This window comes from Leptonychotes weddellii, chromosome 2, assembly GCF_054177405.1.
Source record: "Leptonychotes weddellii isolate Sample4059 chromosome 2, ASM5417740v2, whole genome shotgun sequence".
Classification (NCBI taxonomy): Eukaryota; Metazoa; Chordata; class Mammalia; order Carnivora; family Phocidae; genus Leptonychotes; species Leptonychotes weddellii.
Window position 1 is genome coordinate 128,838,596 of NC_138370.1, and position 16,386 is coordinate 128,854,981.

General features: G+C 38.2%; 1 protein-coding gene, 1 long non-coding RNA gene and 1 pseudogene across 3 annotated transcripts in view; 1 reads left to right on the plus strand and 2 right to left on the minus strand.

Moving 5' to 3' along the window:
- Window positions 1–15,114, minus strand: part of LOC145720187 (uncharacterized) — a 155,367-nt gene extending 140,253 nt beyond the window's left edge. The window contains exons 1-2 of the long non-coding RNA XR_014143008.1: window positions 15,004–15,114; window positions 287–345 (exon numbers count right to left, since the gene is read on the minus strand). This is a non-coding gene — a long non-coding RNA (uncharacterized LOC145720187). The remainder of the gene's footprint in view (window positions 1–286; window positions 346–15,003) is intronic.
- On the minus strand, window positions 10,719–10,806 carry LOC115939402 (small nucleolar RNA U3; annotated as a pseudogene).
- Window positions 14,977–16,386, plus strand: part of UBA6 (ubiquitin like modifier activating enzyme 6) — an 84,533-nt gene continuing 83,123 nt past the window's right edge. For both annotated transcript variants that reach the window (XM_081812321.1, XM_081812322.1), the window contains exon 1: window positions 14,977–15,107. In XM_081812321.1, coding sequence (XP_081668447.1) covers window positions 15,037–15,107 — 71 coding nt within the window. In that variant the 5' untranslated portion in view covers window positions 14,977–15,036. The remainder of the gene's footprint in view (window positions 15,108–16,386) is intronic.

Here is a 16,386-nt window from a genome sequence, read left to right on the forward strand (position 1 = left end):
TATAAATATTTAAAACAGCCATGGCCTAAGGCAAAGAGATTCCAAAAAGTAAGGCTGAGAAACCATAACACAGTCTTAACCTAGGCATGCCTTTGAGAGTTTTTTCCCAAGGGGCTTAGCAGCAATTATATCTTATGCTACAATAATATCTAAAGCACAGAGTGAGTATTTCCCCTACCCATAAGATCAATCTTCCCTCCTCTGGTTAAAAAATAATACAATGAATCTAATTTTTTTTTAATTTCAAAAGCATTCTGAAGTTTGAAGTATTCAGCAACCAACTCACCATCCATTCCATCGTAGTTCTCCTTCATCCCAGTCTTTATATGGAACAGCGTGAAGTGCCTTCATAAAAAGGGGAGGCGTAGAGGGATTAGTATTTGGACAGGGATTAGAACATTCCTCTATGCTGCATAGTCAATGGAGTCTGTGGTAATTAACTGTAGTAATAACATTGTTTTTAAATATAATCAAGAAAAACTGATTATGTTTTATACATAATATGCCCTTTGTTTTAATATGAGAGATTTTTTCTCTTCTGATTTTACTAAATCTATAACCCAGAAGTCCCTGAGAAAAACAAATAAGAAATCAAACAAAAGCACAAGTGAAAAGATATTTGATACATAAGAGGAACGCTGAAAACTACAGTTTTAATATATACAGGTCAAAGAAACCAACGAAGTATTGAAAAAAGGTAAAGAAAAACTGTAAATGTTTAACTAACTGATATTCACATTCAGAGGTAAGGTTTTCAAAATATGTGGGCATGACACCTCTTTTAATTCAGGACTGTTTCTACCTGTTCCATGAGAAAGGGGGAGGATGAAAATTATGAGAATATAATATACACGACAAGAAAAGTTTGTAAAGGACTTTAAAGAAATTCATCCATCATTTTATTTTTTCTTAAAAAAATAGGTAAAATACTATTATATTCATATGAGATATGTAGTGCCACTCAAAGATGAAACGTAATTTCAAATTTTCCAGAGCATGTGGATCTGTGGAAAGTAAATTACTAATTAGACTAATGGTAGACTTTCCTTATTTTTCTCTTCTCACACATACTCTTCAGTGTATATGTGTGTGTGTGTGTTTCCACATCCTACATTATTTTCCAATTCTATTTCCACTGATCCTGTTTGTCACCATTCAGCTCCTTCCTTTTACTCTTTCATTCATATTTTCTTTTTTACTAAGCCCATACGTTTAATTAACCAATCCATGTGCCTACTCTACAGCTGAATTGGGCAAGGCTCAAAATTTGTAATGTGCTAAAATGCTCAAAGTTAACTTTTAAGGCATGTATATTGATACCAAGATTTAATAGTTCTACGAGATGACACAATACTATCAAGAAGGCACAACAAAACCAATCTTCTTTAATCTTTATCATACACTTATTCCTAAGATGGTAACAATTCTTACTTCCAGATTTAAAGGCAAGACAACACACATATATAAGATATAATTTAAGGGCTTTATTGGATATATGTTTAATGAACACATATGTCAGCATGGCTCTTAGATGTTCAAGAAACTTTTATTTAGATATGTTCTCAGGCATTTTTTGATACATTAACTAAAGGGCTATTCAAAATTTGGTGCAGGGGTTTATAACCTATGGTCCATGCACAAAACTGTATTTCAATGCAACTGCTTTTCTTTTATTTCTATTTGTGTTATTTTATACATTTAAAAACATTATCCTGAAAGGGGTTTATAGGCCAAACGAGACTGCCAAAGGAGTTCATGTCACAAAAAAGGTTGAGCCCCTCATTGATTTTGTATAAGAAAGTTTATTACAATAAAATTGTATCAGGACGTATTCATTTTAAATAAATAAAAATCTTTGGGGGGGCACCTGGGTGGTTCAGTCAGCCTCAGTTAAGCATCTGCCTTTGGCTCAGGTCATGATCTCAGAGTCTTGGGATAGCCCCGCATCCCTGCATCAGGCTCCCTGCTCAGTGGGGAGTCTGCTTCTCCCTCTTCCTCTGTGCTCTCTCTCACTCTCGCTCTCTCTCAAGTAAATAAATAAAAATCTTTTTAAAAAATGAATGTATTCATTTGTTTATATGCATGCATAATAATGTTAATATTGAACTGGATTGTTTCAATTTGGTTACTCACCATTTCAGACTTGGAAATTTTCTTAAGGCTCAATATGTTCTGAAAAACTTCTCAGAAATAAGTATATTATATAAATATTGTGGTCCATAAATTATAATATGGATATATAAATTAAAATTTATAGCTCAAGGGGCGCCTGGGTGGCTCAGTCGTTAAGAGTCTGCCTTCAGCTCAGGTCATGATCTCAGGGTCCTGGGATCAAGCCCTGCATCTGACTCCCTGCTCCGCGGGGGGCCTGCTTCTCCCTCTCCCACTCTGCCTGCTTGTGTTCCCTCTCTCACTGTGTCTCTCTCTGTCAAATAAATAAATAAAATCTTTAATAAATAAATAAATAAATAAAAATTTAAAAAAATAAAATTTATAGCTCAAAAGGTAAATGTGACTTTAAATTAAAGATATGCCATTTATCAGAGAATATTCAATATTTGATATTACAGTCATTTACTCTATTTCCAATCATAATAAAAGATGAAGATTCCTTGTAAAAAAAAAATGGATATACTCTGTAGAGTGAATCCAATATATAGATAATTAAGATTCTATCCTGGCTGTCTCCTTTATTTAGCATATAAAACTGGCTATAATTTGGGTTTCCTCTTGCAATTCAATTTAGTAAACAAATGACATAAACGAATGACAATGAATTGAACAAAGATTGCACTAATTCAATTTCAGCCTAAAAAACAGAGCTATAACAGCTAAGAAGGAAAAAAAAATACTGGAAGAGGAATCGGTATCACAAACATTACTTTCTAAGGAGCATATATCAGTATAAATGAGTTAGGAATTTCCTTAAAGTGACCTGGTCTCAGAATTTACTTTGTAGTCATAAAGACAATATTTATGGGCCATTAAAATATGTTTAGAATTTCATCTATTTTACCTTTAGCCTAGTTTCAAATGTTGAGTCAATTCTTTGAGCTTTTCTAATTACTATAAATTGTGTCCATAGGAAACTAAATAAAAGAATAAGGTCGAGTTTAATCTCTAATTAAAATTAATTTATTTAAATCTTCAATTTAATTGTTAGGGTTATTAAGTTTTAAAAATCAAGTTTAAAACTATAAGCCTAATTTTTAAAGTTATATAATATATAAAATGCGTGTATAGGAACAATAGAAGAATATATGTAAAAAATATTGATATTGTTATCTCTGAGTGGTTTTTTCAATCTTCTTTCTTGTGAATTCCTATAATTCCAAATTTCCAGAATGAACATTGCTTTCATAATGAGAAAAAAATAATAAATGTTATATGTGTGTGTTTGCATGATTTTACATGTCACTATTTCTGTTAGAATGCTTTCTGCTGTAGTAAGAAACATCAGACTAGAAGTGACATGTTTCATCTCATGTTACAGGATGTCCATAGGTGAGCTTGCAGAATTGGTTAATTCAGAGCTTTGAATCATTTTCTCTGCTTCCGCTAGGCTTTCCTTTCACGATTAGAAGTTAGTTGCCATTCTAAGTCTCAAAAGTAAAGCATGGCTCCCTCTGCCCCAGAACTTTCAGCACTTCCTTTTAAATTGGCGAGAATTGGAACACATAGCCAATTCTAAACCAATCACTAGCAAAGGAGAGGGGAATTACCTTAAACAACTTAAGGGTATGTTTCATTTTAGGAAGGCAGGGCTCATTTCCCTGAACATTTAGCTACCAGATAACAAAAATAAAGAATGTACTTCATTCTCTCCCTCTCTGTCTCTCTCTCTCCCTCCTCTCCCTCTCTGTTTTTCTCTCTCTCCCCCTCTCCCTTCGCTCCCTCTCTTTTTCTCTCAGTCCTGTCTCTTTCTTTCTCCTAAGAGCAGAAGGAGAATGTTTTGGAGGTCTGAAAGCAGCAGTAACTTCCACTACCAAAATAAAATTGAAACTATGTATACCACAAAGTTTAAATAGCACACAATTTAATACAAAGCATACAGACTACCGTTATCAGAGCATAGTAATTGCATAGTAATTGTAGTCCTAAGGGGAAAGAACAGATTTTATTATTTTCCACAATCTAAATCCAAACATTTTAAACTCCAGTGGTTGCAATCTTCAGTAGATGCAGAGCATGGTTTCTGCCCAATTATTTACTTTCTTGGGAACTCTTGGTCCCTGTTTTTTGTTTGTCTGTTTTTATCATTCATTCCATTAGGTAAGAAATTTTCATGTTTTTAAAATTCTGGCCCTCACTTCAGATCCAGAGAATAATTGTCAAATAACTTAGTAATTAATATGTGGCAATCTGAAGCATATTTTCCATGAAGCTAATAAAACTTAACTTCAAGTTCCTTACTTATTCAGTTTCTGCCTGAGGCCCTGGGAAAGATGTCTTCACAATGTCATATATTTTTATATAATTCACAAAAATAAGATACTATAATTGCAATGGGTCAAGACTATCTTTTCCCCTCTTTATTCCCCTCTGTTGCACTCCTCCCCTCGGATGAGGCAGTATTGGGATAGCCATGGATATCTTTAGGATCCAGCCAAGGGTGAGTTAAAATAGGAATATATTAACATTGAATCTAGAGGGATATGATGTGGTTCTTGGTCACTTTCACGTACAGTTAAGTCACTGCTAACTATCACAGTAAGCTCTAGGCATAGTACTAGATGAAATATCGGTAACCATCATACTGATTTATCTGTCACAGTGACAGGAAAGTGTAAGGTCAGAAGTCATATCATGATGTAAATGTGTCTGGACATATGGCACCAGAACTATGTGGGTCATGGAGGGAAAACAGGGTATAAAACGTACAGAAGCTGGTCTATGGAAAATTTTTGCAGTCCTCAGGAAATACTTTACACCCTAAAGTATTTCCCAATAAATCACAACTTTGTAGAATCCACTCTGAGGGCAGATGGAACCTGTGATTTGCTTCCAACCATGCTTTACTTACGGTGATGCTCATGGGGTGTGACTCCCTCCATTAGGTTACAATAAGGCAAAGGTGATGGGATGTCATTCCCATGATTATGTTATGTTATGTAAGACTCCATCTTAGCTGACTGGAACCAAATATTCCTGCTGCTCTTGAAAAAGCAAACAGCCATGCTGTGAACTATCTTTGTAGAGAGGATTTCATGGCAGAGAATTGTGGGCAGCCTCCAGGACTTACGGGTAGTCTCCCACGAAGGCTGGGCCCTCAGTCATACAAATGCAGGAATTCTGCCAAAAAACCTGAATAAGCTTGGAAGTGGATTCCTCCTCAGTCAATCCTCGAGAGAAGAGCACAGCCTGGCCAACATCTGGATTACAGCCTGATGAGACCCTGAGCAGAGGACCCAGTGTCACTCCAGGACTGTGTGGCCACAGAAGCTGTGAGATAAGAAATATGTGTTGCTTTAAGTTGCTATGTTTGTGGTAATTAATTATGCAACAATAAAAAACCAATTACTTCACATGTAAAATTATAAGGAAAAGATTTGGTCCTTACCAAGTCCTAGTCAAAATGGAAATTCTCTGCTCAGAAATATACTCAACAATGCAGCATATACAAATATAAATTCCCCTACATTTTTTCCTTTTTGACTTCAAATGTACAATGTATCTGAATTTCTGTGTTTGTAGGACACAAAACTATATGCAGTACTAAATACATCAAGTATGTCTGTTTTATGCATCTCAGTGTATCATAGGTCATTACTAACGAAGAACTGTGAAATTGAAAGAAAACTTTTTAAACTATCAATATATAAAAATTTATATTATAAAACATTATTATATAAAAACATAATTAGGGAGTATGCATCCAAAATAGCTTAGGGAAAAAAGTATTTTAGATTATGGCAAGGAATTAATGATTGAAATTATTTCATTATTTTTGTAGATTGATGTTTATGATATTTGTCAGCTTTTTGTAATTTGTGATTTCCTTTCTCATTCTAATAAATTTTTTTCTTTTATACCCAATTATGTATTACAGAGAGCTCTCAAAATTGTAAAAACTTCAGGCCCCAGAAAACATGAATCTTCTGATAGGAAGGAAGTAAACCCCTGCATTCTTTCTTTCTTTCTTTTTTTTTTTTTTTAAGTAGGCTCCATGCCCAGTGTGGAACCCAACACAGGGCTTGAACTCGTGACCCCGAGATCAAGACCTGAGCTGAGATCAAGAGTGAGATGCTTAACTGACTAAGCCATTCAGGCCCCCCACCCCTACGTTATTTCTAAGATCATTTCCACTTCCCAAATTTATACACTAGTCCTAGTAAAAGGATAAAATCTTACTTTCTTGCCAAGTTTGCCATCTTGATGATCTCTCCAGAAAGTTATACTTGCTAGAATGAGGTCCTGCCTCATACTTGCCATTCTAATGCCTCTTCTGATCATGCTTGGGACTGAAGTCTGTTCCTAAATCAGCTTTAACTAGGGAAGGACATGCTATCTGATTTCAGACATCCCAGCTGCAAATTATATGCCAGGCTGCGTACCAAAATTTTTAATGCTGCCTGCGTTTATATATTTTTAATTATTATGCTCCACCCACCTGATAGGATGTATCTTGCTATACTCTCAACTACCTCTTTCCCCATTATTAGTGGCTCCCCTGAACTTCTCATTATTTATCACTAAATATGTTAGATGTGTTCTACTTTCTAGGCTGTGCTTTCTATCTTTACTAACAGCTGGTTCCTCTACAAACAACTGCTTACCCCAATAGATGTAGTTCCCAGAGCTAGCTCCACAAAGTCTTCCCAAGTCTACTGCATTTAACAATCCCATAACTGGCTATTTGACAAAATACAACGACTACCAGCATAGCACTTTCACATTCAATAGAACTAGATCTCAGAGAAATACAGATGCAGAAACTGACAAAGATCCATCAGAGGAGAGCTCTCTCAACTTCTCACTACTAAATCTATAAACCTCCCTCAAGGACATCCTGTTCTCTGTATTCTCCTATTATAATGGAAGACTTCTCCCTGCTCCACTTAAAAGCCAATCCATCCCCCTCTGTTCGAGATACCGTTCCCTCTCTACTTTCAAGCACATAACTTCTTCAGATCTCTTTCCTACACCATCAATCTCCCTCTCTCTACTAAATCATTCCTATTGGCATATAAAAATACTTTATCAGGGCGCCTGGGTGGCTCAGTCGTTAAGCGTCTGCCTTTGGCTCAGGTCGTGATCCCGGGGTGCTGGGATCGAGTCCCACATCGGGCTCCCTGCTCGGCGGAAAGCCTGCTTCTCCCTCTCCCACTCCCCCTGCTTGTGTTCCCGCTCTCGCTGTGTATCTCTCTGTCAAATAAATAGATACAATCTTTAAAAAAAAATACTTTATCATCTCACATCATTAAAAAAATCCTCAACTATGGGACACCTGGGTGGCTCAGTCGGTTAAGCCTCTGCCTTCGGCTCAGGTCATGATCCCAGGGTCCTGGGATCGAGTCCCACATCGGGCTCCTTGCTCAGCAAGGAGCCTGCTTCTCCCTCTGCCTGCCTCTGTCTCTCTCTCTCTCTGATAAATAAATAAAATCTTAAAAAAAAAAAAAATCCTCAACTATATATTTGATTTCAGCTTCACCATCCACAATCCATTTTTCTAGTCTTCACAGAAAACTTCTCAAGAGTTGTCCACATCTGATCACTCCTCTTCCTTACTTCCCTTTTAATTTTCAACACATGTTAACCTGGATTCTGTTCCTTCTACTCCATTGAAACTCTTGTCCAAGGTCACCAAAGATCACCTTACTATCAAAACTAATGATGATTTCTCAATTCTTGACTTACTGTAATGCTCATCAATATTCAAACAATTGTCCATTCTCTCTGTAAGGAGCTCAGCTGGAGGAGGACTTCATCATATCTGGGAAAATACTGGAGTAGAGAGAGATGGAGAGAAGATTTGACTTGGGAGAAACCACATGACAAGGAAGTGGGTCAGGTGATTGCCAAGCACAAGGGAGCTTCATGGAAGCTAAATTGATGTCTGAAGGCCATCCTTCTTCCTTCAGCTGAGTAAAGCACATTGCCCTCATGGAGGTGACCTATTGATGGTTTCCTTATCATATCCAGTGATATCCTTCATTTTCAGATATTTGCACATCATCCCTTGATCATTCATGAAAATAGTCATTGTCCTAAAACAGTGCTGAGCCCCCATCTGAATAACCACTGTGTGTGGAAATCCCGCTTTTCATTAGTCTAGTACATTTGTAATTCTCCTGAAAAGGAAGAAGCGTAATTTTTTAAGAATTTGAGGAGAAAACCCAGCATCAATACTTGAGTGGAACTGGACAATGATGAAATCCTACACCTATTCACTTCCCAGTTGAGACACTCTTCTTAGTTCTGTGAAACCATCCCCTCCTGGTTTTCTTCCTATGTCACTCACAGTTCTTTCTCAGTTTCATTTTGTGTTCCTTCTCTTCTACTTAATATTTATATGGGCTCAGGGCTAGGGATTCTTGTTTGTCTGTCTGCCCTCTCTCCCTGGGGAGTGAGAGACAGAGAGAGAGAGAGAGAGAGAGAGAGAGAGAGAGAACCTATGCACCTATGTGCAAAGCATACATTAGAGCAAGCGGGTTAGAGCAGTGCAAAGTGTGGTCATAGGTCTGGCAACACCACAGCACACACGTCATCAGGGAATTTGTTAGAAATGCAAATTCTCAGGCCCTACCCAGGCATACGGAACCAGAAACCCTAGGTGAGGTCCACAATCTGTGCTTTAACAGGCAAGCCAGGTGATTCTGGTATGTGCTGAAGTTTTATGGCCCCTGGGCTAGAGTTTCTGGCTATCAAATCGAAGATGAGAAAATAAGCCAAAGATGAGAAGGAGGATCATCTGAACATTGTTTCAGTCAGGGAAAAAAAGGTGTAATTTTGGGAGGCAACTGAGTGTGATGGTGAACAGTGACTATGGCTGAATTTGGATCTCTTGGAACAGGGCTCTGAATGTCCTCTTTTATAAAAGGGCTTTTTTATGAAGGTGACTTTATCCTCCAATTAGGGCAGAACCTGATGCACTTACAGGACATTGCCTAGAAAGCCACAAGGATCTGAAGCCCCATTTGGGGATTTTTAGGTTTGTTACCAGTTTTCTACCTGATTTTTAGGTTTGTTACCTGTTTTCTAATATTAGCAGAAGGTTAAAATTAGGAGCATCATTTATTACACTTTATCTCCAGTCACTGTTGCTTAAGTAATTAAGTCAAATAAGAAAAGGGTCTTGGAAAATTATATTTCATTTTTAATCTATGATTTGTCTATTTATTGCTCTGTAGGCAATATTTTAAAAATATTTCAGGAAAATGTAATCTGCACATATCCTAATTCTTAGGCCACTTAAGAGAATATTCACATTTTGAAAAGGTTAATTTCCTTCACAAAGGAATTTCTCTGGGTTCTTTTAAATAGTTAGCTTCAAGCCAGTTCAAATGCTACAGCAACACCTTTGGGCAAAGAAGCCTGCGTCAAAACTCGGGAGATTGGCTGCTTTCCAATTATGTTCATGAAGGTCTGACCTCAGGACTCAGTACTTTCTATTCTTTTTGATAATCATGAAACAGGTGTTCCCACTGTTGGGATCTGGGCATAATACACTAGGAAAATACTCAATGAGGAATAAAATATCCTGGCTCTGCACCTCAATGATGTGAACCTATTCAAGACATTTAGCCATTTTAAGTCATCCTTGGTAAAACAATGGGGTTGTATATGTAGATGACTGTTAAATATCCTCCCTGTGCTAATATTCAATAACTTAGGAGTATAAAGTAAAAAAAATATATGTTAAAAAACTCTGTAATTATAAAACACAACATAGATGTTATCTTTATAATTTATGATGTGAACTATTTGAATTACAGAAATCCAATTGGCACTTAAGTTTTCAGGAAGATATTCATAACCATGTACACCTATATAATGACCAAGATGGGGAAATTTTAAATGCATTGTTGTATCTTGGATTGGATCCAGAACAGAAAAAAATGACAGTGAAAAACTGGTGAAATCCAAATAAAGTGTGTAGTTATTTAAGAGTATTGTACCAATATCAATTTCTTTTGTTTTGAAAAATGTACCACAGTTATGTAAGATGTTATCATTAGGGGAAGCTGAATAAAGTGTATACAAAAATTCTGTCTTGCCTTTGCAACTTTTCTAATTTTGAAATTTCTAAAATTATGCCAAAATAAAGATTTTAAAATAAATTATTGTGCTATGGCTTTGAAATATAACTACGCATATATACACATATATGCAGCACAGGGACACAGAAATAAAGGAAAGAGACAGTGGGTCTTTGACAGATCAAAGTTGAGAAGAGAAGAGTGTCAGGAAATCCCAAAATCAAACCACCATATTTTTTTAATATTTCACAAAAGCAACAGAAAAGAGAGCTCTTTGATGTTAGAAAAGTTTTACTGAAAGCTGTGAGAAAGGAAAGATAAACTTGGACTAAGAAAGTAAAAATCTGCCTTGCCATTCTTCAGGTATAGATAATAGACACAGATAAAGCCAGCTGTAAAGTTAACAGAAGATAATATTTTTCCCAAAAACAGGCTGTAAAGTGTCACAAAAACCCGACTCTGGGTAACTGCTACTTTTTTTTACTCACAAAGAATCCTTTTCTCTAAAGTCACAGATTGTCAAATAGCTTGCTCTTTGAAATCAATTCATTAAGATTAAGATATCCTATAAACAAACTATAGAAATGATTCCTGAAAGTATAGTCTTTAGCAGCAATGTCCACAATAGCCAAACTATGGAAAGAGCCAAGATGTCCATCGACAAATGAATGGATAAAGAAGATATGGTATATATATACAATGGAATATTATGCAGCCATCAAAAGGAATGAAATTTTGCCATTTGCAATGACGTGGATGGAACTGGAGAGTATTATGCTGAGCGAAATGTCAATCAGAGAAAGACATGTATCATATGATCTCACTGATATGAGGAATTCTTAATCTCAGGAAACAAACTGAGGGTTGCTGGAGTGGTGGGGGGTGGGAGGTATGGGGTGGCTGGGTGATAGACACTGGTGAGGGTATGTGCTATGGTGAGCGCTTTGAATTGTGTAAGACTGGTGAATCACAGACCTGTACCTCTGAAGCAAATAATACATTATATGTTAAAAAAAAAAAAAAAGAAGAAGACGATAGTAGGAAGGGAAAAATGAAGGGGGGGGAAATTGGAGGGGGAGACGAACCATGAGAGACTACGGACTCTGAGAAACAAACTGAGGGTTCTAGAGGGTAGGGGGAGGGGGATGGGTTAGCCTGGTGATGGGTATTAAAGAGGGCACGTATTGAATGGAACACTGGGTGTTATACACAAACAATGAATCATGGAACACTACATCAAGAACTAATGATGTAATGTATGGTGATTGACATAACATAAAATTAAAAAAAAAAAGATTAAGATATCCTACTCTTGGCTAGATGACCTAAGTCACTTAACACAGAGAAGCAGTCTCTACTTCCAACCAGGGGCAGAACTTCAGAAAAGGGGTTTGTGGACACGACACATCTATTTTAACTGTGGTTTCCAAGAAAACAGCAGCCGGGGCCCATGTTGGAGTCCAGAACGAATGGAGACCCCTTTACAAACAGCCTCACTTTCTTTTGAGCCTAGAAACCACTACTTCATTTTAATTTCTCCTAAATTCCACACTTCCCCAAATTCCTATAATAAAGCTATCTTTTCCTTTGTTTAGTGAGGCACCCCATAGATCTTCTGGAATGTGGACTCCTTCCTTGCAATAAACCAGAAACTTGACTTTCTTGAAATACGTTTTTTTACTGATAGACTTAAGCTTCTTGGATGAGGAAGCCTGCCCCTTACTAAAAATTTGGGAGTAATAATTTGACATAAAAATGAACAACAAAAAAAGTTTCAAGTTCAAATACTATACAAATTATTATTAAAAAAAGAGAATGAGTATAACATCATCATTATAGATGATGAAAACATACCTGAAAGATGTGCCACAAAAATAGATCAAAACTTGTTACTATTTTTAAACTAGCTTAATAAAAAAGATACAAAATAGGAAAGAACAACATGATTCAGAATTAGAAAAACTCAACTGAATGGCAGGAATCCTTTTACAATGTGTATTTTTATCAAATCATCACATTGCACACTTAAAATATCTTAAAAGTTTGTCAATTACCTCAGTAAGGGTGGGGAAAAACTCACAAATGAGGTGATAGATCACAGAAGAATTAGTAATAACAAATAAATTAGGGAGCGCCTGAGTGGCTCAGTCAGTTGAGTGGCGGACTCTTGATTTTGGCTCAGGTCACAATCTCAGGTTCCTGGGATTGAGCCCCGCAATGGGTTCCGTGCTCAGCATGGGGTCTGCTTGAGGATTCTCTCACTCCCTCTCCTTCTGCCCCTGCCCCCCTTGCACGCTCTGTCTCTCTAAAATAAATAATCTTTAAAAAAAAAAAAAAAAGAATAAACCAGAAAGGTGGGTGGGATGGGTAAAATAGGTGAAGGGAATTAAGAGGTACAAATGTCCAGTTATAAAATAAAAAAGCTCACAAAGATGAAAAGCACAGCATAACAAATATAGTCAGTAATATTGTTTTAACATTATAAAAGAAAGAATAAACTAGAAGGAACACAAAAGCTAATGCACGTAACAGATTATGATTTCCTGTAAAGAACCTGAGCCAATCCTTAGATCCTCTAGTCAGTTTGGTTGTCTGATGCTCATTCTCTAGTAATTTTTCAGGAAGTTTTTATGACAACAGTAGTCTCGTCAAATATTGATACTATATCAGGTGTTGATAATAATTTATATACTTTGTACATGAGAGTTGCTTTTGCTGGATATAAAATCTTTAGCCCACATTTTCCCCTTAAGTATCCTAAATATGTTGTTCCACTTTCTTTCTGCAAAAAGTTTCACTGTCAAAAGTCTAGTGATATTCCAATTTTCTTTTATTTTGCAAATGTAATAATACATTAAAATATTAAATTGGGGTATCTGTTATACTTTTAAAATAATTCACACTATATTCACACTAAGATGACCTCAAATTTGAGAGTACCACTATCTTCTGTATTGATGAAAAAGGAAAAAATACATTTCAATTTCAGGGATATTAAAATGTAAAGAAATGTGGGTTGTGGATGAAATTCAAGCTATCCATTTTCTATTGTTGTATATCAATTTGCCACAAACATAGTACTAGCTTAGTACTACAGTAGAATCTTGAAAGAATGGGACATAGACCAAGTTCCTTTCAACAATTACGTAGAAAATGTACAGAACTAGATTAAGAAGCCTGAATAATGCCAAAGGCGAGCAACATGAAGTTTCCAGGTATTTGGAAATGTTCAATTTTGAAATGAGAATGAAGAGGCACAAAGGATAATGCAGTTTTGCCTGGACCTTCTCTGCACACTAGAGACGAAGAAATCCCAATTTAAAAATATCGTACATTACAGAAGGTGATATAACATAAAGCCAAAGTATATGCGAATTTTTAAAATCCTATAGACGTTTCTTCAAAGGTACAGTTTAGAATGAAAGACAAATCCTAATGTTGACTACTACTAATTCTTTTCTAGGAAAGGGGAAAGGGGAACCAATAGAAAAAATTAGGTGAGAAGTCCTTAGACAGGTGTTCTAGTACTGAATCTGACAGTGACTTGGTCTGTCTTACTTCATTATTTTTTTCAAATGTTTGCCCTTATAAACATAAAGTAATCCTTTTTCTGTTACATGCTTTCTTTTTTTTTAATTTAAATTCAATTAGCCAACATATAGCACATCACTAGTTTTTGGTATAATGTTCTACGATTCATTAGTCGCGAATAACATCCTCATCACATCCAGTGCCCTCCTTAATGCCCATCACCCAGTTACCCCATCCCCCACCCACCTCCCTTTCCGCAACCCTCAGTTTGTTTCCTGGAGTCAGAAGTCTCATATGGTTTGCCTCCCTCTCTGATTTCCCCCCCATCAGTTTTCCCTCCCTTCCCCTTTTGTCCTCTGCACTATACCTTATGTTCCACATATGAGTGAAACCCTATGATAATTGTCTTTCTCTGCTTATTTCACCTAGCATAATTCCCTCCAGTTCCATCCATGTGATGCAAATGGTAGGTATTCGTCCTTTCTGATGGCTGAGTCATATCCCAGTGTATATATGAACATCTTCTTTATCCATTCATCTTTGGAAGGACATCAGGGCTCCTTCCACAGTTTGGCTATTGTGGACACTGCTATGAACATTGGGGTGCATGTGCCCCTTCGTTTCACTACATCTGTATCTCTGGGGTACATACCTAGTAGTGCAATTGCTAGGTCATAGGGTAGCTCTATTTTTAACATCTTGAGGAGTCACTTCGTCTGTCTGGAAGTTCTTTTCCCTCACCTATATAGTGGGAGCCAACGGGATGACAATGTCATTCATAGCTCTAAAAATCACAACTCTATTAAATCTGTGACAGTGCCCGGCCTGTAGTAGACGCCCAAAATTATTTGTTAAACGTGTAACGTTTTAAAATGGAATCCCGGAAATCCTGAAAATCTGGAGCTACCTACTACAAAACTTTCGATTTTTTATTTATTAAATGAAGGGGCTTCCTCTTATTGCTACGCAACCCCATCACTTCGCTGGCCACTGGAACCTCTGTGCTTGGCCACAGAGCCAGAGGCACCGCGAAACTTCAGTGTTTCGGTCCATTAACATCCCCCCGAACCTCGGTCGCAGTCGGGCCGCTTTCGGCACACACCTGCGGCGAGGCCTATCCCGGTCCGGCGTGGCCACACCCAAACCGGAAACCAGGACGCCCCTGGGCTTGACGGGAAAGCTGAGGCCGGCCGCATGCTCCCCGGCCCCGCCCCCTCCGGTGATGTCACCACCCGCCCCTTGACCTCGCGGTCCCGCCCCCTTCCCTGCCTACCGATAGCCTGCAGTGGCGACGTCTCTCGGAGGGATGGAGGCATCCGAGCCGGTGGCCACACCTCAGGGGGAAGAGGCGTCCTGCTCTTCCTGGGGGGCCGGCAGGTGAGGGAACGAGTGTGAGCGCGAAGGAGCGAGGGGTGGCGGGCGGGAGCCGGGCGCCGGCTTCTGCTGCTACCGCTCGGGCGGATAGGGAGCGCGCGCGAGGCCGCGGAGCCGGGCAGAACCAGCCCTGGGAGGCGAGGGGAGCGCGCGGGGTGGGTGTGGCGCGGTGGGCTCGGACCTCCGCGGCTCCCGGCTTCGCTGAGGAGAAAGGCCACTTCTCGGTCCTTTTGCGCTTTCTCAGTTCCACCTGGGGTCTGCCATCTTCTCAGTCACTGGACGTGTCTGGGGGGAAGGAGCGCGGGGTGGAGCGGAGTGGAGGGGGCTCTGTCGAGTGTCCTGGCCCGGGTCGCTTGGTGTGAGCTTTCCAGCCCGGTTGCCAAACACCTTCCCTCCTTTCCGTAAAATGAAAGCTAAGAGCGCCACTGTGCGGGATCCTGCACCGAGATCCTCCTCTGAAAACTATTACCAGAGGGAACTTGGTAATGATGAATCAGAGTCAGTCAGGACACCCTGAGGCCTCTGTTGACTACAGTTTAAAAAAAAAAAATCCAGGAAAAAACCCACGAGTTACTCATTCTTATTTCCCAGTTGGTGTTAAGGTTTTTCACGTCTTTTGCACGCCTGAAAATCAGGGGGGGAAATGTTCGTGTGGTTCCTTTTCAGTCATCTCATAATTAATAAAGCGGTTAGTTACATACTCCCCACCACCAGAGTACAATATTCCAAAGATAGAAGTGATGAATATATGCTTTTGAGCTAGTCTGAGACTGTCCATAAACCTGTAGCTTTTTCGCTAGTTCAGACTGAAGGGATGTTTTCACTACCATGATATTGCCTGCCGACACATTTACTTGGGGGATATTATGTAATACAAACAAAACCTCCCCTTGTTTAAAGGATTTTTGATTGCCATATACATCTTATTACAAAAATGACTTTTGAAACATTCCAGTAAGGCAGGATTTTCTGAAAAATAAGTGCCGGTCATATCATTAAGAGACAAGGCTGTTTAGAACGTAGCTGTTCTCATATTTACTTAAGAGCTTTGCCCACTATTGTCCTCCATGCAAGCAAGACAGCTAGTGAAAGTATACTAGGGATAAGAAAACTGTTTAATAGGAAATTTTGCTTATTTTCATATTTCATTACTGTGCCCCAAAACAGGGCATATTGTGTATATGTGTATTTTTATTAGACAGGTGATCTCCTAAACTACAGCTGTCTCCTGGTTTGCTCTCATAATTATAATCAGAAATATTTCTAGTAGTTGGCCATGTAT